Source organism: Balaenoptera physalus, assembly GCF_965194825.1.
Source record: "Balaenoptera physalus genome assembly, chromosome: 16".
NCBI classification, from domain to species: Eukaryota; Metazoa; Chordata; class Mammalia; order Artiodactyla; family Balaenopteridae; genus Balaenoptera; species Balaenoptera physalus.
In genome coordinates, this window is record NC_138898.1 from 75294340 (window position 1) to 75321753 (window position 27414).

Consider the following 27414-nt stretch of genomic DNA (forward strand, 5'->3'; position numbering starts at 1 on the left):
GTGGCCAAGTGGAGTAGATGGGATGGATGAGAGGTCCCAGGCACGAGCCTCCCTACGTGGGTCCCACGATGAGAGGGACTCGCAAATCAGCGGGCCCGAGGCTGCGAGGGGGCGGGGGCGCCGGGCCGCGAACCTTGGTGTTGAGGACGTTGCTGGCAATCCGGCAGAGCGCAAGCAGCCCGTCCTCCTGCATGGACCAGGTGACACGCAGCCGGGTCATCCTCTGCAGGGCGCTCTGGTCGGCCTCGTCGTGGTAACGCAGCCTTTTGCTTTTTTCTTCCGGGAGCTCTTCTAAGAGGGGAAGAGGAGAGGGGGCCTCTAATAACCAGTTTGGAGCTGTCACTGTGGAGAGGGGAAGGGTCCCTACCCAGCAGGTCAGACTGCACCAAGGTACTGGTTATCAGAATCTCATCGTGCGGGGAGTCACGTAAACGAATCACAAAAGATTCAGCCCATCCTGGCGGACTTTCTTTACCCCTTTCATCATTTCTCTTTGGTCCACTTCACGGCGACGGGCTGGGCAGCCTGATGCAGCCTCTTGTTAGTTATCTGCCCATCTCTGATCCTTCCCTTGGAGGCACCGAGCCCTTTGAAAGCACCTCGCACAGAAGCCGAGGGAGTCTGCTTGGGGTGCGCTCTCTGGATAAGTGGGTCCCCACCATCCCCTGCTCTGCGACCTCAGAGATGCTGTGCAAACTCTGGCGCAGCGTGAGGACAAGGCCCACCCTATGGGGCTGCCTTGAGGAGTGAACGAGGCTGGGTATAAAACACCTCGCGCAGCACCTGGCACAAAGTAGCTACTACCTAAACAATAACAATCACTAACATCATGGAATGTTTACTAGGTGCCAAACACTGCCTTAAGCTTTTTACATATATTCACTTATAATTAAAAATAATACTTGGCAACAACCCTATGAGAAGGATACAATTATTATCCCCATTTGGCAGCTGAGGAATCTGAAACACAGAGAGATACAGCACCTTGCCCAAAGTCAGAGCCTAGTAAGCAGCAGACAGGAGTGGAACCCTGAGCTCTCAACCACTGGGTTTCCCAAAGTTTCTTCCCCTCGGGGAGACGCTGGTGGCAGTTTCACAGGCAGACGCCATATGCTGCCATATGCTACCGCCAATTCCAAAAGACTGTTTGTTTAGTGAGTGTCTTCCAAATGAGGGCAGGAGAAAAGTGGGCAAGAGCATTTAGATTCAAATCGACACCACCACCGAATTTTGCCTTGTAATGCATTCAGGTCTTTGCGAGCCAATTGATCTTACGCGTATCTGGACAGGCGAAACAGAGGAGGCTGTTTCAGCTGACGCGAGGTTATTTGTTGTGAGCTCCAGCCGAATGAACCACTACAAACAGGTTCCTGTTCAAATATTCTGTTCTCAGCTGGAATAGCTATAGCCATCAGATCACTGTGAAAACACACACACCACCGAGGTGATATGAAAGTGGCCTAAAACCTGGACACTGGTCTTCTCGCTGCCCTCCTTCACTGTGAATACCGCCCAAATGAAGGCTCCGAAAGGGCAATCTACAAGGCACCGCACACGAGGGGTTCACGAGATCTGGAGAGATCCTGCGGGCTTAAGTGACGCCCATGTTGCCTCTGATTTAAAAACACAACGTAACTTTAAACTTTGCCCTGATTAGCACAGATGCAGATATTAAAAAGCAAACCAAAAGAATAATAGGATTTGGGCTGGTTGTGATGAGGACTTTGCTATGGATTTTTTGCCGAGGTTTTTTTTTTCCCAGTTGAGAAGAAATTAGAAATTTGAACTGAAGGAGTTACTAAGTGAAAAGGCTCTACACAATGCAGAGACAGAGAAAGCAGGGGGAAGCGCAGAGTCAGTTCGAGGCCCTCTTGGCCAGCAGGCTGCGTGTGGAAAATAAAACGTGATCACGCAGAGTTAGTGCTGCAAATGGAAGGAGACGGAACCCGGGTCTGAAGGCAGAGCTCAGGCTGGGCTGCGGGGAGGCTGCTGTCCATCCCCAGGCAGACCGTGCATGCAAAGGCAAGCCTGGCACACACGAACGAGCACCACGAAACCTTTTTTCTTTCTCTTGATCTTCTTCCCAGGGTCCTTCTTCAGCCGCTTGCGCTTCTGGCTTTTCCCACCCCTCACTTTCTGGTTCCGGTCCAGCGTGGGCTCTCGGTCAACCTCAAAGTGCTCTTCCCTGTCGGCACAGAGCCCCGATCCAGCTCGTGCTTCTCCCCAGACAGTCAACCTGCCGCTGCCTGGAAATAAGCACAGGACACCGGCGCTGCACAATGACCTCTGCAAAGGCCAGAAGCCAAAGCCAATGCGCAGTGATCGTGTCGGCCCGAGACGGTCCCACGTCTATTTCTGCTGAACTCCTGGCCCACGTACCTCCAGTGCCAAGAGGCAACGGGCGCTTGGACAGGAACGTCTGCAGCCTCACCGTGAGCCCGTTCTCCGACGCGGTGGTCTCCTAAAAGACGAGGATGGCACCGGATAAAGCGTGAGCTTTCATGGACCCTGGGGAGCCCAGGGCAGCCACAGCACTCAGGTGTATGAGTCTCTGACAAAGAGACTGTGGGGGACCGCCACCCTCCTATCACACAGGTACCCCCTCCCCGTGTGACCTCTCTCTTACAGACTTTCTATTCTTCCTTTTAAAAAGGAATACTTGTCCACATCGCGGAATAAATTAGAATCCATTGGGGAAAAAAAAAAAAGGCCAGGCAGATATTTAAGGGGCCTGACATACTTTTAGTATATATGGAAGTAATTATTTGTGTCTCTGGTCAATTTTCGTTTGGCCAGTTCAAAAACTGTGAGCCAGGAAAGGGAGAGGCAGGTGAGTAGCAACGGCAGCCCCCCGGGTGGGGGCCCGGGGTTGGCTGCCCACGTCCTGAAAGCCCACCTTTTTGGCCTTGTCGATGATGTAGCTGGTCCAGATCCAGTTTCGCTTTAGGTGTCCGTAGAAACTGGAATCGAGCCCAGCGGCTCCCAGCCCATCTCCGGGGATAAAGCCTTCATCCACGACCTCACGGCTGCCCCTGGGAGATGGAAATAAACAGAAAACAAGCCCTCCTTGGGAACTGAAAAGAGAGCTCATGGAGTGGGTAGGGGGCATTTATTATAACTGTTACCTTCCCAGAAAAACACCTGACAGGTGGAAATAAAGGGCTTGTCAAAAACCCGGACTGTTAGGTAAAATTCCCAATTTCTGCACTCTGGTTACTGGTTCTAGCTCTAGGTGAGCTAACTACAGCATGGCTGGGGCCAGATGTGAGCCACGGCCACCAACTTGCAGCCTTGGCACCAGAGGCTCAGGCTTCCGGGCCTGACGGGGAAGCCCGGTGGGGGGCGGGCCCGAGTCTGCAGGAGCAGGACGCCCGCGGCTCCGCATGTGGGGGCAGCGCGGGGCGGGGCGGGGACGCACGCGGTGTACTCCATCATGGCACACTTGCGCTCCAGGGTGTGCTTGTCCATGGCGCTCTCCTGCTCCTTCTGCAGACTGCCCTCCTCATCGCTGCCCTGATCTGGGCCGCTGTTCTTCCGGATGCGCGGGCAGCGCACCACGCCTAGGAAACCAGACACAAGCCCCGCTGAGGACACCTTCCTGCCACGGTCTGCCAGCCACGGCCTGCCAAGGGGTGGCGAGAGAAGACTGGATTCCCTTTCTGTGACCAGGCTCCCCACCAGGGGAGAGGGTCTGAAACTGGGGGACCTCTTTGCACAAAATGCACAAAATGCAGAAGGCAGCGAGTTAAAGCTGGTCGTGACCCTGAGAAAAGGGCCTGCATGCAGCCTGTACTCTATTAAGGAGGCGAGGCGAGCAGGCAACCAGAGAAACCCCACGCCTTCTTCCTTCCAGGGGAATGCCCCGGGGAGTTGTGTGCCGCACAGAGGAAGCGACGAGTGAAAACGGCTGCACATGGTGGTGGCTGCCAGGGTCGGGCTGGTGGGGGTCTAGACAGACAGTGCGAGGCAGCGTCACAGTCTCCCTGGGCCCACTGGGCTCCAGGAGCAGCCAGACGTTTCCTGAGTGCCCCAGAGGTGCATTAACTTAGTTGGGAAATTACATTCAGTGATTCCACCGTAAGGCATCTCTTGCAAGGAAATATAAAATACAACTAAAACCGTTGCTTGCGTCAGGCCAGGGAAGGCTATGATAATTTGCAGACTACCGAAGAGCCTCTCATAACATGGTCAGCGGGAGACTTTGGCCTGGGTGGTGGCAAGGGGCGGCGGGGAGAGCCCATGCCCTGCACCTCCCAGCTGGAGCTTTACGTGAGACGTCTGGTTCAAGCTTCACCTCAGCCCCACAAGGCGGTGGTGGTGTTCCCAGATTAGAAATGAAGAAACTTGAGGCTCAGGAGGTTACAAAGAGCTTACCCAAGGTCATGCATTTGAATGGACCTTGAACCTAAGAAGACTTCAGGCGATGCTTCGCCTTGCACCACCAAGCTGCCTGTGGGAGACGCAGATTCAGGCCCTCCCCAGGGCTGCTGAATCCAAATCCCTGGACCGTGCCCAGTAATCTGCATTTCAACGGGTTCCCCAGGTACTGCCTGTGTGCACTCAAGCTCTGGGAGCCCCAGTTTAAAGGATGCTCACGTCTTATTATTGATGGGGCAGAACCCCCTCAAATGTTTGTTGAATGAAGGGACAATCAATGCCTGATTAACGGACTCAATAAGCCTCCCACATTTCGGCTCACGAACGTGGGAAGGGATGGAAATTCACCAGTTGTCAAGCCTGACGGAAAAACTTTGGTGCAAATAACATACTGGTTCGCAAATTTTTATCTAGGTATAAAATGCAGGGGAATTAGGGCACTTTAAAATCTGCCCTGGTAAAAGCCTAGCTCACTGTTGATGCCAAAGGATTCTACAAAACACTGTTTCTAAAATTTGTCTGGACCCTTTAAAGGATCTATACAAGTGCTCATTAGCCTATTGGCATTAAACAGTTCTACCCAATAAACATGTGGCCCCTGCTTTGCAAAAATCAAAGTGTAACCTTGATCTTCCAGCTCTGTGACAAAAGGAAGAGAGGGAGTCCTCTCCCAGGTGCAAATGGAATGTGGCATCCTTTTCCTCCTGGGACAGGTGGCAAGAAAGGAACTGATGAAAACTGGCTTAGAGGAAAGAGCACAAGACTGGAGGTTCTAACGCCTTCTACAAACCCTCCATTCATTCCATAAACATTTACGGGATGTCACCTATGTACCAGGCACTTTGAGACATGCTGGGGATACAAGCCAAATTTCCTGTGCTCAAGGAATTCCCAGAATGACAGCAGATGACAGTAAAGATGCTGGAAAGGCTTTCTCGGAGAGAGAATGCTTGAAGTAGGAGTGGCCATCTGCAAGGTGAACATAGGTCGGGATGTTCCAGAGAGAGAAGAAAACACAAGCCAAGGCTTAACTCAAAGCCCAAGTCATCCGACCCACTGGACAGTCTGGTCAGTTCCTCCTCCTAAAGACCTCCCAACCTGTCCTCTGTCCTTCACTATCACTATCAGCAGACCTCTCCTGGACCCGAATCACAGCCCCTAGCTGGTCTCCCTGCTTCTACTCTGGTGCTTCTCAGTCTGTTCTCCACCCAGCAGCCAGGGCAACTTTGAAAGACCTGAGATCTTGGCTTACAACCTCCAATGGCTTCTCGCTGCTCTTAGAACAAATCTAAACTCTTCCTGTGTCCTGCAAGGCCCCAGAGTCTGTTTCCTGCCTGCTTCTCCATCTCATCAGCTGCCACTCCCCTCCCACGCACACCGGCCTCTTCTGTTTCTCCAGCAACACTCGGGGCCGTTGCACCTGCCTGGGATGGCTCGGCCTCATCCTTTAGAACTCAGCTCAAAGTCTCCTCCTCAGAAAGGCTGCTCCTGACCAGCCCAGTAAAACACCCTCGATTCATCACCCGGTGTGTTTCCTCCCCAGCTCTTATCACACTCTGGATCTCTGTGTGCTGTGTCTTCGCCAAGACAGCCTAAGTCCTGTTGCTGTGTTATTGGGCGTAGGAAAAGACACACACAAGGTGTTCAGTAAATACCTACAGAAGGAGCAAATGAATAAAGACAAAAGCGAAGCTGCGTGGGCTCAATGGGGTGGAGGGCTAGTGGCCCTCCCAGCTGAGGCCCACCACTGTCCTTTCTAAGGGAGCTTCCAGGACACTCCAGGCCTCCGGGGGACAGTCGGAAAACCAGCAGACGGCTTCTAGTCTCTTCTAGCTCTAACTCCCGGCTATCCCACAGAAAGGAGGGAAAACGGCGAGTCCAGTAAAGACGGATGGTACCTAGTGGGGTGTTGAGGCAGACGCACTGCAGATCGAACCAATAGTTCTCCACGTCCTGCATTGAGTTCAGGACGTAGAGACGCCTCTCGAAGGGCCGGCTGCTGTGGGCCAGGTTGTAATGGGGGTCACAGGTGGTGGTGTCCACGATGACCACGTTCTTCTTCAAGAAGATAAAGACCTACGAGGGAGACACTGGATGGGGTGAGGGGAGAGCCTCAGCCTCAGCATCGGGTGAGGTGTCTGGAAACTGCGCTTAGCAGTCAGGACCACCTTCGTCTGGGCCTGGAGGCCGTTACCTGATCTTTATCCTGAAACTTCTCTGTGGGCCCGAACTGGAGCAGCCCCATGTAGCACAGCTTCTGAAGGTTCTCCACCACCGAGAAAATGTAACGTCTGGAAAACAGAGGAGGGTGGCGGGTTCTCAGCTGCCGTCAGGGGCTCTGCATGGGGGTGAGGGATGTGACTTGCTTCTTCTCCGCTCTTCGACCTGTGGGACCTCGAGGACGGGCCTCGGGCCTGAACTGTGCTGAGACCCAGAACCCCCATCCCAACACCAACCAGGGCAACGGGGCATTGATCCTACTTGGGGGGCTTGAGTTCGAAAGTAAAAGTAACAAAAGGAAAGACCCACCTCATTACCTGCAGTCTTTATCAGCAGATTTTACTTTAAAAGAACCTTGAAAGCAAGTACTAAAATGTCCCAGCCCACACTGCATTTGCCTCTGTGCTTTATGTAGAAGGCACAGGTGGCTGAATTAATGACCTTGGGTCGCTACAACCTGGCAGGCAGAAACCTTTCCTCTTCCTGATCAACGATTACTCAGAAGCCCAACTCCAAGTGGCCTACCAGGACCCTCGGCCGCCCTGAGTCGGCTGCAGGGACCTCACCTCTTGTACAGAAGCTGTTGCCGGATGGGCCTGGGGAGAAAGCGGATCAGCGTGTGCTTCTTCAGAGGGTCGTTCAGAAACTCCTCGAGGTTGTCCACCTGAGAGGTGATTTTCAGGTTCAGCTCACCCTCAAGGGCAGGGTGAATTGCAAGAATTGTGAAAAAAACACCACTACTTTCCAGGCTGTGGTCTCGCTGAATCTGGCCATCCATCCCATGGGGACAGCGCCCCCTCTTGCCTGTCCCTCCAAACCTCCCACATCTCTCAGTCCTGACGCCCCTCCCCTCCAACCCATCTGCCACACTGCTGGGTACAGTAAACAGGTGGCTTCACTCACTGCTGGTGGGCATGCAAAGTGCTAAAACAATTCTGGGGGACAATAGGGGAATATATTTATTCATATTTAAAAAGTTTTAAAAAGATGAAGGATGCTTATTGCCTTTAAAGCCAGTGATTCTACTTCTATCCTTAACCTAAGACGAAAAATTTTGGAGCTGCCCACAAATACGTCTACCAAAAGGTATTCATCAACATGTCACTTACACCACCAAGAAACTGGAGCTTAAATGTCCAAAAATAGAGTATTGGTTAAATAAATTAGGGTACGTGCATAATAAGAAGGAATACTACGGATTTACTTAATATCAAGTTAAGGCAACGATGTGGAAAATACAATACATTGTTCAGTGGAAAGAACAGATCATAAAAGAGTAAATACAGTATGGTCTCAATTAAATTTTTTTTAAAAAGGAAGACCTCATATATATATATATATATATATATACATGCATTACATACAAACATGGCATAGGAAGAAAAAGACTAGAAGAAAATGCACCAAAAACACTAGCAGTGATACCTCTGAGTGATGAAGTTATAGCATTTCTATGGTAATTTCTATTTTTTCCTTTTTCTGTATTTACCAAATTTGTAAAAATATATTTTATTGCTATACCATAATTGTCTGTCTTTTAACTGATCTAGAAGAACAAGTCTTTGAAATATTTCCCTTGACCCACCATCTATCCATCCATCCATCCACCCAATCTATTCTGTCTGCCTTTCTTTCTATCTATCTATCTATCTATCTATCTATCTATCTAGAGAGCCGCTCTATCTATATCTATCTATCTATCTGGCGAGCCACCCACCCAGCCAGCCAGCCAGGCAACTGCAAGTATTTTCCCTTGACCAGGTGAGTGTAGGCCCTCTGGTATGGAGCTGAGGGACCAGCCCCTGAGAAAGCCTGGGAGTCATCAGTACCTTGTAGCTGACTTGCACAATCTGGGTGAAGATGGAGAGGGGCAGGCAAAGAAGAATGTCGCTGACCAGAGCCCAGCCGAAGCCAAAGTCCTTGTGGATTGGGACGGGAGGGATGTAGCGCGTCCACGAGGCTTCATCCACATACACTAGGGGAAAACAGGGGTCAGTCCCGAGACAGGGTCCTGGTCATGATGCTGGTATCTCCTCCCAGTAGGTCTTGGTTCCCTCTCACCACAAACTAGGGCAACACCCTCCTTGTCAGGCAGGAAGCCCAGAGGCTCAGGAAGTTTGGATTGTCTTTGTTTTGATCAGGGCAACATGGGGACTCAGCCAGTTCAGATCATAAGGACAAGGAACCACCGTGACTCCCCTCTGGACCCCACTGTGGCCTGCCTGCCCAGGGCATCTCACCGGTCTCTGTGGAGAGCTCCACTTCACCCTCCCGGGTGGCTCCATCTTGGGTGTCCTTGGGTGGGGCATCGAAGGAGGCCTCCAAGTTGCTCCCGGAGGAGGATGGGGCCCCCGTCCTCCTTTCGCTGCTGAAGCCCGGCTTCTCCACCGTGTCGCTGGCAGGGTGCCCATAGATCAGGTACCACAGAAACATGTGGATCACCCGCAGGCGAGGCATTTTGGGCAGAAACCCTAGAGAACGCCCAAGTCCAGGAACTGGGGCAAGAAAGGAGGGCGATGCTTGAAAATCCCAGACTTAAGTGAGTTCAATTCATTCAAAAACTATTGAGTGCCACTGTATCCCAGAGGCCAGGGAGACGGCAAATGTTTTCACCCTCACGGGACTTACTTTCTAGTGGGAAAGGGCAGACAGCAACAAACTACCTAAGATAGTACATCGGATGGAAAGAGCTGATGCAGAAAATAAAGCAAGGAAGGCAGAGGAGGGCTATAATTCTACAGAGGCCTGGAAGGTCTCACTGGGGAGAGGCCTTAAGGGACGTCCTCGAGTTGGTGAGGGAGCGGGCCATGCAGACACCTGGGCGACATGCCCCCCAGGGCGAATGCAAGAAGCTTGAGACGGGGGTGTGCCTGGCACATTCGAGGAAGGGCCAGGAGGCCCGAGTGACAGGGTGGAGCAAGGAAGGAGGAGCGCGCAGGAGGTGAGCCAGAGTGTAACAGCGCAGGGGGCCACCACGACAGACCCCAGCAAGAGGACCTGAGGCTGATGGGGACTGCGCAAAATATCCCAGAATCTAGGTTCTTCTAAATGGCTTATTTCCTTGACACAAAGTGCTCCTTGACTTTCCGCAGCGAGAGGAGACAAGTGAGAGCCAAGGGAGGCACAGAACAGGGTGGCGAGGACAAGGGACCGGGGGGCCCCTCCTCTGCCGTCAGGCCTTGACCGTGCGAGGAGCTCTTGGCCGCCTCCTGTCCACTCAGGCGCACGTGCTGCTCCGCTGCGCCGCCTCGTGCGCAGGCTTCTCCCTCCATCTGTACTTTCTAACTGTGACCCCTTAAGAGTCTGGGCCAAGTCCGTGTGCCTGGAGCCCTCCGCAAGGGAAGTCACACAAATGACCTCTCCTGCTCAGAACCCCCGGGTTACCGGGTCCCCCACCAGGACGTTTCTGCCTGACAGAAGTCTGTGAGCTGTCACCATTGCCCTCCTCCTCCAGCTGCACGCTGTGACCAGCAACTACAACTACACCCCAACTATGAAGGCCCGGCCGTGGGCACCGGCCCAGCACAAGCTGACGTCAGAGCAGCTTGGTGTGGGGTGAGGGGAGACAGCCCTGTTCGAGATCTACAGCCCTGTTCGAGATCTGCATCCCAGAAAATTAGATGAATGCTCAAAGCCATCAGTGGCTGTAACTACCAGAGGCTTGTGGGCTCAGGAAAGGCAGAGATTTTCTGTGGTTTACAGAATGTTCCAGCCCAAGGGTATTCAGCAGAAAGAGTTAATCTTTGCGAACAATTCCTCAGGTTGGGACCTGGCATAATTTCACCTGGGCCTCACAACAGCCTTGTGAGGTACTCCGGGCAAGAATCACCCCCATTTTACAGACAGGAAAACTGATGCCGGCACGTGACCAGCCCCCCACGACCCCAGCTGTTGATTCAGACCCGACTCTCTGCCTGCAGCCCAGGGCTCGGATGTGCAACACCAAGTGACTCAGAAGACCAAATGAAACACAGTCAGACCCTGACAAGAAGCTGCTTTTTACCTACAACAGGGTGATAGTTTTTCAGCTGGGTTATGCCCATCTTCTCATCAGTCTTTTTCACCCGTCCACTTTCTAGTTTAGAGGAAGCATTCAGCTGAGAGTCTCCTGATCCTCTTGGGCCTCCTTTTCCTTGACTTTCTTCTTCAGCTTCCCCTTGAGGCACTGAAGGCTGGGGCGCTTTAACCCTGAAGTTCAAATATAAGATGTTAGAAAACCAAGGGCTGAGAAAGGACAGGGTCTGTCCTCAAGAATTTGGCCCTGGGGTTTCAAATCAACTTCCTGTAGGGGCCAAACAGGTGATGCAAACGGATAAAACATGTCAGGGCACTGGACATTTGGGGGTGACCTGGACAGTGGACCCCCACCTACGGGGCAGCTGCTACCTCGTGAGAAGGGCAGCCCAATGTGCTGGGTCCTCTGACACTTTCATCAATGCCAGAAATCAGGAATTTGACATGAAATTAATTGGTAACTGATTCAAAGCACCTGTGGCCAAGGCATGGCAGGCCACAAAAACCAACATCTGCGAGCCCAGGCGCCACCTCTAATTTAAACCCAACTGAGAACGTTCTCCCACCGAGCTTTCTGCCGGTCCATTAGGTTGCTTATGAACAAAATGAAAGAAGACCTCAGAAAGGCAACCAGAATCATTCTGAGCTATATTATAAACTAGGCAAGTCTCACACGTCATAGGGCCTGTGACTTGGACCACTCTGCCCACACTCCATTAGAGAGTATGGAATTAAGAATGTTAGCAGAGGGGAACTCTGCTCATTATTCTGTAACAACCCAAATGGGAAAAGAATTTGAAAAAGAATAGATACGTGTATAACTTTATATATATATATATACATATATATATATACACACACACATACATATGTATAACTGAATCACTTTACTGTACACCTGAAACTAACAATATTGTTAATCAACTATGCCCCAATACAAAATAAAAATTAAAAAAAGAAGAATGTTAGGATTTTTCTCCTCTTAAAGAATCCAGAAATGGACCCTTTTTGAGACCAGGGGATCACGAACCATAAACCCCAAACCAGTGACCTCACTGACCTCACAGAAGTGTGAATAAAGGGCTTTTGTGGAAACTGCTTCAGGTGGGAACACAAACCCAGGGAGCGTCTCTGTGAATTCCCATGGGAGCTGCCACTTGCCTGTTGGCTGTGCTTGAATTGGACATCCGGAAACGAACCTGCTCGATAGCACTTCTCACGAGAGGGTCGTTCTGGTCCATGGACGGGTGCACCACCAGATCCACCTGCGGAGAGAGGTCGGGGGGTCCCAAAGGGCAGGGGAGGTGCCAGGGGAGACTTAGTTCCACAGCTCGGTTCCCTGGTGGAACCCTGGTTATACCTGCTGTCACTGACATTTCCAAAAGGCAGTTATGAAACGGGACGTAAAATGCTAAACAGTTTGCCCTTACAGTTTCTGGCATCAAAATCCCTCAAGTGCCCAAGCCAGAAAGCTCCGCCATCCGTAATGTGCTGCTCTGACTGGTTAGGAATTCTGCCCTGGAAATCAAGCGGTCTGCCCTGCAGCCCCCCAGCTGGGCTGCCACGGCCCACTGGTCCTGGCTGCTATCTGGGGGGCTGCTCCCGACACCCCATCCTGCTAGCTGAGCATTTCCCACAGTTGCTCGGGAATCCTGAGGGCTTCCATCTGGAAGAGGTAAGCGGCTTTCATTAATCTCCTCTTGCTGAGAGTGCCATCGGGGGACTCCTGCCAGCTGTGCCTCTAAACAAAGTGACAGAGGATTTAGGGCTGCCTTTGTTGTTTTAGCTTGTCCAAGGTACTGAGGCTTAACAGTAAGGTGGTTATCATTTCTCGAGTGATAACTAGACTGACAAATGGCCATAACTCGGTGGGGCTGAGCAGCAGATGGGAGTGTGAGGCCTGGACCCCAGGAGACAGCAAGGTAAGGTTTTCTAAACAAGTAACTCTGGCCAGCAGGCTTCGTGCCCAAAGTGGCCTGAAGAGGGTGGGTCACAGGGGACAGGTGGCCACGCCTGGACAGGGACTCCAAAGGCCACACGTGGCTCCATCTCTTCTGCTCCTCACTTGGGAAATGGAGACCCTTCCCCGCTGCCCTGCCAACTGTTTTCGTGGTTTTGTGAGGTTCAAATGAGATACAGTTAGGCAACACCTTAGAGAATCTATAAGCCAGGTGCAAATACAAAGCATTCCTAGTTCCCCACTTTCCGCAGCCAAATGGCTGGGCCAACTTCCCAAAAGTCCGATGGACAGGGCAGGACACAGGAGCAAAGGCAAAACGCGGGTGCCGGACACAGCAACGCCAGCCAGCATGGCTCCAGCAGATTGGCGGGAGCCAACCAGCAGCACATGCTCTGGGTGCCAGATAAAGTGCTGCCGAGAAACTGAAGCTTACTCTGAAGGCAGATGTACAATACGGCGGCCTTTCCAGCTGGCAAATGGGCTACTACAGTGGTAACCCCCTGGCAAGAGGTCCCCAGTACTGGGACACTGATCGATCCTCAGTGTTCACCTGGGACACTCACTCCTCATCCCCACCTCTTGCCCACTCCCTCTGGTACCACCGATGGATATGGGACCAAATAGGCATGGGGGACACGGCAGATGTCCATATGTCTATATAAACACAGTCTCTCTCCACTCCTAGGCTGGGGTGGGATTTCATTTCCCTGCTCTCAGTTACTGCCTGAGGAGGCTGCACATCGGAAAGACCTGCTCCGTGAAGACCAGCAGAAATCAGAGGCATTGCTGCTGACCGGCTGGGCTGCTGTCCCCCAGTGAGAGAGGTCAGCACCAGGCCCTCCTGCCACGCTCAGGGGGACAAGAGGCAGGCAGCCTGGGGAAGGGAGAGGGGCGATGTCAAGGGGACTCACAGCAGATATAAAAACTGATGAGCTGCCCAACTTGGAATGGTAGAAACAGAGTTTTTTAAGTCATTTTCTGGTACTGCTCTCTGTTTCTCAAATTTCAAAGGTCTCAAAAAAATAAGATAAAGTAAAAAAGACCAGAAATGACCTTGCCAGCTTATTAAGAAAACAAAACATCAAAGCAGAGCTTTCTTAAGGCAGAGATTTAAAACGTAGTCAGAAAAAAGGGCAGGAAATTACCAACGCCTATTCCGCAGCACCATTCCCTTTGGTCCCAACGCCCAGCCGGGTATCTCAAATGACTCTGACCCTGAAAAATTTATGCCTTAGAATATGTGCAAAGCCACTGAGCTGCAGTTGCTATGGGAATGGCCCAAACTTTAAACTTTACAGAAACAGATAAATTGGGAAAGAAGAGATCCACTGTCCCCGTTGGACGACCCGGCAGTGCATGCTAATTGAGTCGCTGACATCATTTCCTCTGGGATATGTTTCTGCAGATTTCTGTGGCTAATGTTCTTGCTGCTTAGTCTAAATTTTCCACCTTCCTTTTTTTTTTTAAATAAATTTATTTATTTATTTATTTTGGGCTGCACTGGGTCTTCGTTGCTGTGCGCGGGCTTTCTCTGGTTGTGGCGAGCGGGGGCTACTCTTTGTTGTGGTGCACGGGCTTCTCATTGCGGTGCCTTCTCTTGTTGCGGAGCACAGGCTCTGGGCGCTGGGCTTCAGTAGTTGTGGCATGCGGGCTCAGTAGTTATGGCTTGTGGGCTCTAGAGCGCATGCTCAGTAGTTGTGCCGCACGGGCTTAGTTGCTCCACAGTACGTGGGATCTTCCCGGACCAGGGTTCGAACCCGTGTCCCCTGCATTGGCAGGTGGATTCTTAACCACTGTGCCAACAGGGAAGCCCTAAATTTTCCACCTTCTAAATATTGCTTAATTTCTCCCAATACTAGTCAGCTGAACCTGGATATGCCTCCCTTTCCATCCTCTCCTTCGAGGCTGGCTGTGGGGCAGGACACCTGCCTTGGGCTGCACAGGCTGCTCTACAATCCAAGCAGGTTATTCCTCTTTTCTGTTTCCAGCTTCCACAGGAAGTGGAGATAATCCCTGTTGCCCCAGTGAGGAGGCATAATGGGAAATTCCGAACTATCGGCAACAAAGGAACAACCGAGGGACAAGGATGTGGGAAGCTGGGTAAGAAAACACCCAGCATGCGCGGTGGTCTGTATGGTTACCTTCTTCTTGATGCCGTCTTGAATGACTGTCGTCCGATACAGCCTCAGGAGGCCTTCCTCGGACAGGTTCCGCACCAAGCGAACGATGGACTTCTTGCAGCACTTGGTGGACACACCTTCTTGCTTCTCCTGATCCATGATCATCTTCTGAATCCTGCAGCATCACAAAATAAGCCGTTAATATTCCCAGTCTCAACATGGAAGGCCTTTCTAAACCCAGGCAACCGACACCTGCCTAATGGGATCCAGCAGAAAGTAGGGGAGAATTAAAGGGTGTTTCACCACTGAAAGGATGACTTCTTAAGATAGCAAAGATCACCTCCCTTTGTGATAAATGAGTTAGCTAAAGACAAGGCACCATGCACAGCAGCTTCACGTTCTGAGCCTTTCACCAGGAACTAAAGAGATTACATGATTCGTGACAACAATGGTGGGGAAACTGAGCTCCGTGATGGAAATCTGTCTTCACTGAGTCTCCATGCTAATTCAACATCCAGCTAAGGAATGTTCCAGTTTACCACTGTTGACACCCTCAGATCTGAAGCTCTTTTGACTCCTCTCCTCACTTATCTTCTCTCTAGATGTTACTGAGTCACTATGCTGATGTTTCTATATCACTACTCATAGAATGGCAGGCCCAGAAGGGATATTAGGAGCACCTAGCTCCATCTCACCTGCACAGAAGAGGAGACCCAGGCAGCAGTATCCACAGGTGGTCTCCCCATCCCCTAGTTAGAGAACTCACATCCTTGACTCAAGGGTAAGGCTCCTTCCAATCGAGTGGCTTTGACCTTGGCTGCCCAGAAGCCCAAGGATGCCTCCCAGGACGTGGTGGTAACAGTGGGTTAGAAGGACCAAACCAGGGAGCAGAGCCCCCACTGCACCCTGGACACAGAAGCTCCACATGTGTCCCCTTTTTTTTTAAACAGATCTTTATTGGAGTACAATTGCTTCACAATACTGTGTTAGTTTCTGTTGCACAACAAAGCGAATCAGCTGTATGTATACATGTATCCCCATATCCCCTCCCTCTTGAGCCTCCCTCCCACCCTCCCTATCCCACCCCTCTGGGTCATCACAAAGCACCGAGTCCATCTCCCTGTGCTATGCGGCTGCTTCCCACCAGCCAACTATTTTACATTCAGTAGTGTATATAAGCCGATGCTACTCTCACTTCGCTCCGGCTTCACCCTCCCACCCCATGTCCTCAAGTCCATTTTCTATGTCTTCCTCTTTATTCCTGTCCTGGCTCTAGGTTCTTCAGAACTATTTTTTTTTTTTTTCTTTTTAGATTCCATATATATGCGTTAGCATACGGTATTTATTTTTCTCTTTCTGACTTACTTCACTCTGTACGATAGACTCTAGGTCCATCCACCTCACTACAAATAACTCAGTTTTGTTTCTTTTTATGGCTGAGTAATATTCCATTGTATATATGTGCCACATCTTCTTTAGCCATTCATGTCCCTTTTGTTTTTGTTTTCATAAAGGATTTTGTTTGAACAAAAGGCTCCCTGGAGAACTAATAACAATGTTTCTAAGCTGATGCTATTACCTGCCTCGTTTCCTCTCACCCCTTCCTGAGCACCAAATTCCTAAGGAAGGAACAAGGCAAATGCACTTTCCCCATGACCTCTGTTTCCTGCTCCATCATTCTCTCCCTGTCAAGTGTATGGATATTTCTCAATGTCTACACTTTTCAAATCACACAAACAGACTGCAAATCCTTTCTACCACAAAGGGCTCCTATGAGAATCTATACAGCAGAAGAGAGATGCAAATGCCTCTAAGTCGTTTCTGTGGATGGCGATGACTGATTGATGTGGGATTTACTATTAATGCAAGACAGACAGACAGACTACTCCTTACGTGAATAAGCTCTCGATTAAGCGGAGGTTGGTGACAGCCTCTATGATCAGATTCCTGCGTTTCAGCAGTCGGTAAGTCTCATGGGGTTTGTCTTGGCCTGGGCCGTGCTTCCCAGTCTTCTGGGAACTGCTACTCTCCTAGAACAGGGACCAAAAGCATGAGAAAACTATGGACTCAGCAAGGTTTGGGGGCCAGACACCACTCCTGCCGGTATGCTTTCCCTCTTTACGGAATTTCTACGCCATATTTCAAGAAGAAAAGTCAAGAGGATTACTGCCCCCATAGGATCCTACTACCCCACTATTTCAGTGCTTTGTAACAGCACAGACATCTGCCAGCAGAGGATCCCAGAACTTTATGAACATCAGCTGGTTTCAGAACAGAAAGCAGAGGCATCTACTCCAGCCCTTCCTGGGGAAGGGGACCGCATTCACTCAATCTTTACTTGGTTCTTCCGCAGTGGAAGGAAGGAAATGGACAGACTCAGGGCCGACTCCCTGCCTTCACTCTATGGGGCTTCTTCATCCAGAACTCTCAACCACCTCATTATTATGGTCCCCATTTTACGGAAGAGGAAACCAGGGCTCAGTGAGGCGAAACCACCATGCCAGTCCCAGGGCGTGAACGTGCGCCAGGATGGGCTTCTGCCTCCGCCTCAGGGAAGCCACAGGCAGCCTCTCTGGGAACATAAGGGAGATGCAGAGGCAGGCTTCCGAGTGGATCAGGATGAATGGCGAGTGAATGACGGAGAAAAGAGCGGACGGGTGCCCTCCCCCACCCCTGCTGCGACGCCCACTTCTCTCTTCGTGGTTCCTTTTAGCTTCCAGGAACTTAGAGTCTGAACTTGTTTCATCTGCCTTTGGATCAAAGACGCTGAAGCCCAAATGTGCACCCTGAAGGGAAAGGAAATCCCAACCCTAACACACTCCTGGCAAATCACTCAGCATAATTCAGCGCCACTTGGCGGTCCCACGGCCTGTTTTGCTGGACGCCCTCCTTGCTTGGAGAAGTGCTTCGAGAGAATGAGAACACACTTGAGGAGGCGCCTTGGGCCGGGGTCCCATCACTTCCCCGCTGGCACCGGTGCTCTGGAAGAGGCTCGGTTCTTTCCTGAAGGGGGCGGGGCTCGAGGGGTGAAAGAGTCACAGATCCAAGAAGGGGCCCAAGAGTGGCAAAAAGACTTTGCTTCTCTCTTGCGTTTCAAAGCAAACATTTTGGAGGAGAACCACGTGAGAAAATCTGCCTGCTTCCCACGGCGCTGCTGCAAAGTGAACACATGCTTCACCAAGGGACCTCCAGACAGGACAGTTCACGCCCCTCTTCTCAGCAAGTGGGCAAAAAGAAGGACAAGGTTCTGCCATTACTCTGGGGACAGATTTCTAAGAGGAAGAGAAAGAGCTGAGCTAGGAAGCTAGCAGCAGGATTGGCAGGGCCTGGAGGGAGTGTGCTGCCGGGGACACGTGGACCTGAGGAGGAGGTGCAAAGGGGGTGGCAGGGCCAGGACGGCAGGTGCTTCAGGTGGAGACAAGACCAATCATGCCTTGATAAAGAGTCATGGCATCCAATGACAGGATACAGCTAGAAGGTTCTAGAAAATTCCACAGAAACTCTCCCCCACCCTATGCCCCATCACTCCTGCTGTAGGGACAGAACCCAAGCTCAGGCTTCCACACCGGAAACGGAGAAGCAGGGCAGGGTGGGAGCTCCACACCCACGGGTTCCACTCTCCATTTTGTCATTAACTGAGCAGGCAAGTCCCTCAGTCCCCAGAGGCTCTGCTCGCCTCCTCCTGACCAGAGCTGGCTTTCATCTTACAGGGCTGCTGTGAAGCCTGAACCAAACAGCAGCAACAGCAACAAAGGCCACCCCGATCCCAAGTCTGTTCTGTGCTGGGCAACTGAGGCACCACTGGCCGTATCTGAGGCACCTTCCAGCGACCAAGGACAGCACTGAGTGAACTGAATCACATAATGACAAAGGCATTCCTGTGTCAACTGCCTTTTAATCCTTCTAATTACACTGAGGAAAAAGTACTGGTTTGATTCTACTGTCTTTAACACTGTGAAGTACAACACTATCTGACCAGAATGGACTAAGAAAGTTTTGTTTTTATCAGATCTATTTTACGATCACCTTCTTTTTATGGCAAATGATACTGGCTTCTCATCTAAAGCAGGGTTTTTCAACCTCAGCACTGCTGACACTTCGGGCTGGATGACGCTGCTGTGGTTTGCCCTGCACAGTCCAGGACATTTAACAGCATCCCCGGCCTCTGCCTACGAGATGCCATTAGCACCCTCTCCCCGATGTGACAACGAAAAATGTCTCCAGACATTGCCAAATATCCCCCGGGGGGCAACACTGGCCCAGAGTGAGAACCACTGCTTTAAAGTAGCCATACACATTTTTCCTTCAAAATAAATTTAAGTAGAAAGAGTACGTTGTTGGAAATTTTAAAACCCTGTAAATAATATGCAGGTGATTTCTGCTAAAGGCGGGCTGCGTGAAGGTGGTGTGTCAACGAGCATCGCGTTCCTCCCGTAGAGGCCCCCCCACCTACACTGCCTGAGCATGTGGCACTTTTACTATTATTGATTTTCTTGTTGTTGTTGTGATTCTTAAGCACAGAAAAGCCAAGGCTGACGTCCACCTGCCACAGGCTCCTCCCTAGAGGAAACGCCCTCCCCCGTGGGCACTCACCTTTGGGTTTTCAAGCCTGACCTCTTCGATCACTGCGATGTCACCGCTGTGACTCTCCACGCAGTGGGAGCCCAAGGACACGCCGGGGTCTGCGGAGCTGCTGGTGTCCAGGAGGTTGTCCCCCCCGAAGGAGCTCTGGCCGGCTCTCTCAGCCGCTCCCACGGAGGAGGACGAATGCTTCTTCAACGGGTGAAGGCTGATGACTTTCCACCCCCCTGCAGTGGAGGACAGGCGTAGAACGGATGAACTGCGGCCACAGCAAGGGGAAAGCGAGAGGGGCACTTCTGCTCAGCTGCTGGACCAGAGCCACACAGGCCAAAGGAGTCCATGTGGTCAGTTTAAGACGAGGGAAGTGGACCAGCAAGCAGCGAGCCGCACCCTCCGGACTCCGACCCCCACCCCCGATGTGCAAATCTGTCATCAGCACCACCCTCCACGTGTTTTAAGAAAAGTCTTCCATAACTAAACTAAAACCCCAAGGGCTTCTCACATAGATTGTTGGAGGGAAAGGGATAGAGGAAGTTTAGGGAATTCCATCCCTTTAAGAGTCAACACATAACAAACAAAACATCTGCCAAGGGGACTTCCCTGGTGGTCCAGTGGTTAAGACTCTGCGCTCCCAATGCAGGGGGCCCAGGTTCGATCACTGGTCAGGGAATTAGATCCCACATGCATGCCGCAACTAAGGAGCCCACGAGCCGCAACTAAACTGAGCCCCGGCACAACCAAATAAAAGCAAAACAAACAAAACATCTGCCAAGGAGAAATGACTTGCCAGCAGCCTGGAGACAGACCACACAAGCACCTCCAGAGCTTATGATTATGTGATGCACGTGACACCAACAAGTCCCTAGTTAGGGCAGCACCAAGGCCATCCTCAGGTGTCTGCTGGACTGAACGTCCCCAGAGCCAGGCAGGACAGGCAGCAGCTCAGACTGAGGGCGCGCACCCCCTGCCCACCCCCCTACCCCCCGCCCCGAGCACGCCCCTACCCTTGGTCGGGGTGGTGTGGTGAGGCTGAGTCCTGAGACCGCCGTTCGAGAAGGACTTCGAGTCCCGCTGTGATCCTCTGCCTCTCCTCCTGCAGCCGCTGCCCTCCTCCTCGCTGTCCGACTCGGAGAGGAAAGCGTCCTCGCCCTCGGGCAGCAGGGACTCCTCCTGCACCGCGGCCAGGCTCACGGTGGTCAGCAGCTCGCTCCGCGCCTTCTCCCTCTCGTACTGCCGGCTCAGGTCGCTCTCCTCCGCAAACACGCAGGAGATGTACTTGGTGGTTCGCTGCCGTCCTTCGTCCTCCATGAAGCCCTGGAGGGGACGAGATGTGTCTAAGACACTGCAGAGGACGCCGGGACACCCAGGCGTTCGGGTGACCGGGCTTCTGCGGTGTCTGTTTCCTTGTCATCCCCACATTCCCCCACGTCTCCTCCACCTCACGCCTGGGCCCCAGCTCAGCCCCTCGTGGGTCCTCCCGTCTCGCCGTCCCTCAGGTTCTGCTTCCACAGGAAGCAATCCCGACTGTGTGTCTGCTCTAGGAGACTGTGAGCTCCCCGCTGGGCAGGGCCCTAACTTGGCCTTCCGCAAACCCCCGGGGCCTGGCACAGGACGAGGCCTAGGAGAAACGGTCAATAAGCGGAATTCGACGGTTCCTAACTGTTGTCACACACTCGGAGTCAGGGCCTTGAGGTCACCAGCTCCGTTCGGCCACTGCCGTGGGGAGTGGTGGTGAAGCTGTCACTCGGCTACTCCCCTCTGTCTCCTACAACAGGGGAAAGGGGCTTTCTGCCCTTAATGGCAGAAAGAGTAACGCCTTCCACGTACCAACCACACGCCAAGGACAGTGCTAAGTGCTCCACAATCATTAGCTCAACTGTAATACTGCCTTCCAGCAAAACGGCCAGAAAGTTGGCAAGAAGGGAGCGAAGCATAACGGGCTGAGATAGCAGGTCTGGGTCCCGAAAGGGGACACCGGACACAGCTGGCCGACTCGGGGTCCCCAGGACCCAGGCAAGGAACGTAAATGAGAGGGAGGCCCGGCTGGGACTGAGGCCTGGGGGGTGCCCGCTTTGTGTCTGGGCGCCGTCGGAGGCGCCACCTCAGCTGATGCCCCACACGGGAGTGGGGGGCCTGCTCCCCGGGCTGCAGCATCTCCTGCTGACTTTTCAAAGCTGACAACTCATTCAATTTTCAAAAAGCGAAAACCAACAAAATCCACAGTGGGGGTGGGGTGGGGCACACTTGTGGGCTGCGTTCAGCACTCCCGCCCTCCCTGGCAGCCATCTGCCTCCTTGACCGAGACGGAAGGCCGACCTGGGCTCCCGACGTCTGAGACAGCCCTTCAGAACCACGCTGTGTGCACATCCGAAGACAATGAACTCACGCTGTTACCTTGACCACTTTGAATCTCTGAAGGAGACGGCACAGCATTCTGGCTTCCAGTTTTCCCACGTTCATAGCCACTCGGATTTCAGCTTGGGAAATGCCTTTCGTGCCTCGACGCTCAACTATGTGAAACAATACACTTGAACCCCAGCCTCCGCCATGGAGCCGTTCTGCACAAGTCAGGTCCGTTCCCAGACATTTCAATGCGGGGAAACCGACAAACAGAATAAGACACCTGCCTCCTCCCACCCTCCCCTCCCAAGACTCCGAACGCTCCGACTCATTGCTCATTTTTAAGCGCTCACTATCTGACTCTTCCACGTCAAAGCTGTATGTCAAGCAATCGACGCCCGATCCACCGAGTTCCAGGGACGCTGTTTTATCCTGCAGCAGGAAGTGTGTGCTTTCACACGAACGAACTTTCTCAGCTAAGTTAAACTGAGCCTTTTAAAAAGCACCGAAGGAATTTTTAAGGAAGAACGTCTGCCCATCCTTCTCGGTAGGCTCAGAAGCACTACAGACACCGATTATTGCCTTATTCCGTAACAGCTGCCAGCCAGCAGGGGCCACAGAAGGAAATAATGCTATTTGCTCCTGTAATAAATGACCAGTAGGCAACTGTGCTCTATTACTTGCTCTGTCTGGTGTGTCAGCTCCTGCCCTGCTACACGCTGTGCTATTACTGCATCTTCCTCCAATGAGCCCTTTCAAATTCACTCGACTGCTCAGGGGGTGGGAACTCCAGGCAGGAGCCTGGTGGGGTGGCGGTGGGCGGGAGTCCCTCCAGTAAAATACTACAGGGCAGGCTTCGGGGCAACACTCTTGGACCATTCAGAAAGAGCTTCCCCTTTATTTCCTGATGTGGCATACACTTGAGGCCGCCAGGCAAAACCGATCTGGATAAAGGCAGTTTTGCTGTATTGTCCATGCATAAAAATAAACAGCAGAATGGAAAGAGGTGACTAGAATGTGTTCCTATGTTAAACTAGTAACATGCTAAAAGCGGGGATGAAAGGGTTATGGACAGCATTTCTCAAACTGTGTTCTGAGGAACAGATCCTGAGAGATCTTGAAGAGTTGATGGAAACAGCCAAACACCCTTTCCTAAAGGCTGTGCTGATTTGCCAGGTGCTTTCGTACCTGCTGGCTGAACCAGATCTCCTGCAGCCCCTCCCCTTCTACTCTAGACATCCTCCGCTCCACAGCGACCTGCGGCCACACCATCTATGGCACTGGGTCACTGCTGTCTTACATAGATTTTAGGGGATTTAGGGGAAGGGGGAGGGATGGACAGAGACATGTTTCTTCCCCCTTCATCACAACAATCCCCAGGCTGCAATGATTCCAGACCAATTTTAGAAGTTGTTAGGTGACTCTCAAATCTTTGAGTAGTAATATTAATAGGTAATTTTTTTAGTGCTTTCTACGTACCAGGCACTACACCAGATGTTTTAATCCTACTTATTCAGTCCTCTTACGTGCTAGGGGAGATATCCCCATTTTACAGATGAGGGAACTGAGGCTCGGAGACCTTGCTAAAGTCTCCAGCTGGCGGACAAGGGGCAGAGCAAGGACTCAAACTCAAATCTGACCCCAAAGCCTAAACCCTCAAGGGGACCAGGGGGCTTCCCGCTGCGTGACATTCTCGACAGCAGGACCCTCTTTCAACATGTGACCAAAACACACCTCGACTCAAAGCTCGGAAACCCTGTGTATATGCAGGTAGGAGAACGGGACTTACTGAGCTCGTAGGTCTGTGTGAGCATGTCCCGCTCGTACACGATGTCCACCGGTGGCACGGCCTTGGAAATGGCCTCCTCGTCCTCGTCGTCATCCTGGTCTTCGACCTTCCGCTTGAACTCCTTCAGCAGCCTGAGGCAGCGCACCATGACGTCGGTCCCTGGGGACACAGGCACACGGTTCCATGATGACAAATCAGTGTGGCCCTGGGGGAGGCGGCTTCAGCAGACCCAGAGGCCCCGAGAAAGGCCACACAGGGCATCGAGTTTGGAACATTTTACACTGCACACCTTGGGGCACGAGACCTGAATACTGACTCCATAAAACTGCTTTAAAAACAAAAAACATATTATTAGTGAACAAAGAAATGCAAATGAAAGGAATAATGAGGGGCCTGTTAAATAAACAGCAGCCTCTGCTTCAGACAAGCTCCATGACTACAGGAAACGTGCCTGTCTTTTCCCATCACCACCCCCTGCTCCCCCGGATAGTGCCTGGCACATAGCAGGCACATGGGCGGTATTGCTGAAAGGATGAATACAATCTTCTCCCTTTTAAGCCAATACCCGTTGCCACTAAGGTATGGCAGCAGTGTGAACAAATTCTACGACCTTTCCAGAGCATTTCGAGAGACCTTTAACTCCATGATTCCAAGGGTAGGAATTTACTCCAAGGAATAACTCAAAAAGAGGCAAAACTGCCAATAGTAAGAGGTCCAAACAGAACTCTTTAAAGACCCAGCTTCTGTGAATAATATAAATGACGACCAGGACTAAGGGCAGGACACGGACAAGTCACCACACTCTGCAGGCGAGTGCCTGCCTTCAGACAATCACAAGGCACCGGAACTCAACCTACGGAAGCACCATGTGGGGAAAATAACAAGCTCACGCCTATGGCTATAACACGAGAGGTACAAGGAAAAGGAAAAACATCTCGACACTATGTGCGCTAACTCTTTTGATCCTGACAACCCTAGGAGGCATACAGATGAAGAAACTGAGGTACAGACGCGTTAACTAACTTGCCCAAACTCCCAGTAGCCTGTGACAGGGGCTAAGTGACTCACGCAGGTGCCAGTCTCTGATATGGAAGAGATGGTTCTACACTATGATGTCCTATGATACTGACAGCAGGGAGGCAGAATAACAGCCCCTCAAGGATGTCCACGCTTTCATCCCTGGAACCTATGAATATGTTACCTGCCGTGGCAGAAGGGACTTGCAGGCATGATTAAGCTAAGGCTTTTTGTCGTCGTGCTGGTGGTCAAGGATTTTGAGATTATCCTGGAATATCTGGCTGGGACCAGTATAACATCACAGAGTCCTTGTAAGAGGGAGGCAGGAGGATCAGAGTGAGAGACTGGAAGATGCTACGCTGCTGGCTTTGGAGATGGAAGGGACCACGAGCCAAGGAACGCAAGCAGAGTCTAGAAACTGGAAACGGCCAGGAAATGGATCCTTCCCTAGAGCCTCCAGAAGGAGCACGGCCCTGCCGAAACCTCGATTCTAGTCCAATGACAGACTTCCAACCTTCAGGACGACAAAATAACGAGTTTGTGTTGTGTTAAGTCACTGTATTTGTAGTGATTGTTACAGCAGGGCTATCAGCAGCTTCTCCACCGGCGTCCTTCAGCACACCGAGGTGCAGAATCCTCGGGTACCAGGGCAAGGAGCGGTGGCAGTGAAGCTGGTCTCTGCAACCCAGTGCCTCCTAAGCAGGAGCTGTGCCACCGAGGGCCTTGCTGTGAAAGGTGTGTGGAACACCCACACCAGGGCAGCACAGACTGACGTCTGAGCAGATCAAGTCCAATCACCCCAACTCGGGCAGGGGATTCTCTGTAGGTGGGGGACACAGCACGTGGTTTGCAGGTGAAGTTCACAAACAGTAAAGCATCTCAGGGGCCTGAACTCTGACATCAGAGACTTTACCCTCAGAGTCAGGTCCACAGAGGCTGACCCACCAGAACCCTCCGGGAGGACTGGCCTGGGGCCAAAGGTCAGCAGGCGTGCGGGCACCCTCGGCAGGGCTCAGGCACCAGCTGATTCCCCTCCACTCCCGCCAGTGAGAGAAAATCCCCCAGTTCTCGACTTTTCATGAGAAGAAACATGAAGCCCGCGAAGCCGCGTCTGGCACAGCCTCCCTGCCCCTGGCTCCCTCTGCGCCTGCCAGGTCCTCCCTTCCTGCTTCCAAAGCTTTGCGCTTCGCTCCTGGCCTCCCCCTCCCAAGAGGGAAGACCTGGGAACGAGGGGACTCCTGGGCCATCTGAATGGGTGAGAACTATTTCAAGGCTCTGGGGCCCGGGACTGGGTCCTCCCTGTGGCCAGCACCCCCAGCACGTGGGCAGAACACTGGCCGCCAAGCCACTCGCCACCTGGTCTTCCTCTCTGTCCTCTACCTTGAGCTACTGCCAAGCCCCTCAGCCGCCCTCTCACCCCTAAGCTGGTACTCACAGAGCGACCTCCTGCTCCTAACAATAAAACCACCACCACTCCTCGGACGCCTGCCAGGTCCCGGACGCTGATCTCAGCTCTCCCGGCGGGTTATATGGGTTAGTCCTCATCACAGCCGTAGGAGGTGGGCTACCATCCCTGTGTCATGCCTGAGAACGTGAGGAGCCAAGGGATTTGCCCAAACTCCCATCCCTTCGCAAGTGAGGAGCTGGGATTTACTGGGCAGTCCAGCCTCGAAGCCCAAGCCCTAAACCTTTGATGGCATACGGCCCCTGATTCAAAGATGCCCATGTGACTGAGAACAGCGGGTGACCCGGGGCAAGGGCCAGCCCGCGTGAGGGGTGACACAATGCAGCATTTATGGAGGCAGACGGACTCGCTCTCAGGCAAGAGCCCAGTGTGATTTTTTTCCCACACTTTTATGACTTCCTTAAGGGGCTAATTAGCCAAGAAAAGATACACAGAACAGCCCTCAAAGTAAGCTAAGTGGAAGAGGAAAAGCGTTACTAGTACACTCGTGGACTCGAAGGCAACAAAGGAAAACGCCCTCAGCCATCAGCCTGCTCCTCATGCCGAGGCAGTAGCTGTTCTCACCTGCATCCCCCGTCATAGCCTTCTCCTGATGGCACAGCTGCGTCCTCTGCTGACAGCCAGGACGGAAGGATGCCCAGAGGAGAGTGGGGATAAACGGGCTCCCGGGTCAGGCACATGTGGGTTTCAAGCTCAGCTCTGTAACTCTGGGGTGATGACTTGCTGTAGCTCTCTGCTCCCCACTCAGTGAAATGAGATGATGTTCTCTGCCTCACGGGTGAGTGTCGGCGAGACCCGAGACAACGTCTGTACAGAGGCTGGCGTGGAGCCATGGGCCAGGCACTGTGTTGTGAGCGTTACATAAATTAACCCATCAAATCTCGTGATCTGAGGCTGGCAGGCCCCTGTAAGCTGCACTGTACAGACGCGGAAGCTGAGGTACAGAAAAGTTAAGTGACTTGCTCAAAGTGGCAGAGCTAGGATGTGACCCAGGCTGTCTGACTTTCAACTAACACAGCAGTTGCTCTTAATGGCATCACCGGCACCTAGCACCGTGCAAAGGCGTGACAAACAGGAGCTGAACTCAGGGTGGTTGGTCCCTTCCTGCCAGGTAGGAAAGCCCCACAACTGGCCCACGGTCGGGGTGACCTGGCTCCTGGGTCCCATGGGAACTCTCCCCTGCTCTGGTTCTGAGCATGGGGTTGAGGAAGGCGCCTAGACAGGCAGGCCGCTGGCTGGGGGAGGCTGAGGGTGACGCAGGAGGACCAGGCTGCTCCCTGCGGTCACACCGGGAACTGTGAGCCCCAGGACCAACACGGAGCATGCGGCCCAGTGGGGGGAGGGGGAGTCCCAACACATCTCAAGGGGTGAGCTCCAGCATCTGAGGCTGGGCTGGGCAGGAGGCTGCTATGACTTATCCAGATGGCGCCTGGAGAGGTCTGGGGCCACAGGGTCTGCAGCTCTGCCTGTCCCTGAATCCCGACTGCACTTGTTTCTGTATCCGTCAGAGAGGTTAGCCCTGGTCATTCAC

At 52.4% G+C, this 27414-nt stretch overlaps 1 protein-coding gene across 9 annotated transcripts in view; it reads right to left on the reverse strand.

The window, feature by feature from the left end:
- GTF3C1 (general transcription factor IIIC subunit 1) overlaps positions 1-27414 on the reverse strand; it is a 73400-nt gene that overhangs the window by 22501 nt on the left and 23485 nt on the right. For 8 of the 9 annotated variants that reach the window (XR_014254672.1, XM_082429305.1, XM_082429303.1 and 5 more), the window contains exons 7-24: positions 23402-23560; positions 21667-21782; positions 20277-20586; positions 19285-19499; positions 16585-16721; positions 14713-14866; positions 11773-11876; positions 10601-10785; positions 8838-9092; positions 8427-8572; positions 7164-7261; positions 6572-6668; positions 6276-6453; positions 3419-3560; positions 2897-3032; positions 2380-2461; positions 2058-2246; positions 134-291 (exon numbers count right to left, since the gene is read on the reverse strand). Coding sequence is in view for 8 of the 9 variants with exons in the window: in XM_082429305.1 (XP_082285431.1) it covers positions 134-291; positions 2058-2246; positions 2380-2461; positions 2897-3032; positions 3419-3560; positions 6276-6453; positions 6572-6668; positions 7164-7261; positions 8427-8572; positions 8838-9092; positions 10601-10785; positions 11773-11876; positions 14713-14866; positions 16585-16721; positions 19285-19499; positions 20277-20586; positions 21667-21782; positions 23402-23560 (2861 nt within the window). In the remaining variant the exon portion in view is untranslated. The remainder of the gene's footprint in view (positions 1-133; positions 292-2057; positions 2247-2379; positions 2462-2896; positions 3033-3418; positions 3561-6275; positions 6454-6571; positions 6669-7163; positions 7262-8426; positions 8573-8837; positions 9093-10600; positions 10786-11772; positions 11877-14712; positions 14867-16584; positions 16722-19284; positions 19500-20276; positions 20587-21666; positions 21783-23401; positions 23561-27414) is intronic. The other variant, XM_082429306.1, reaches the window with a different exon arrangement.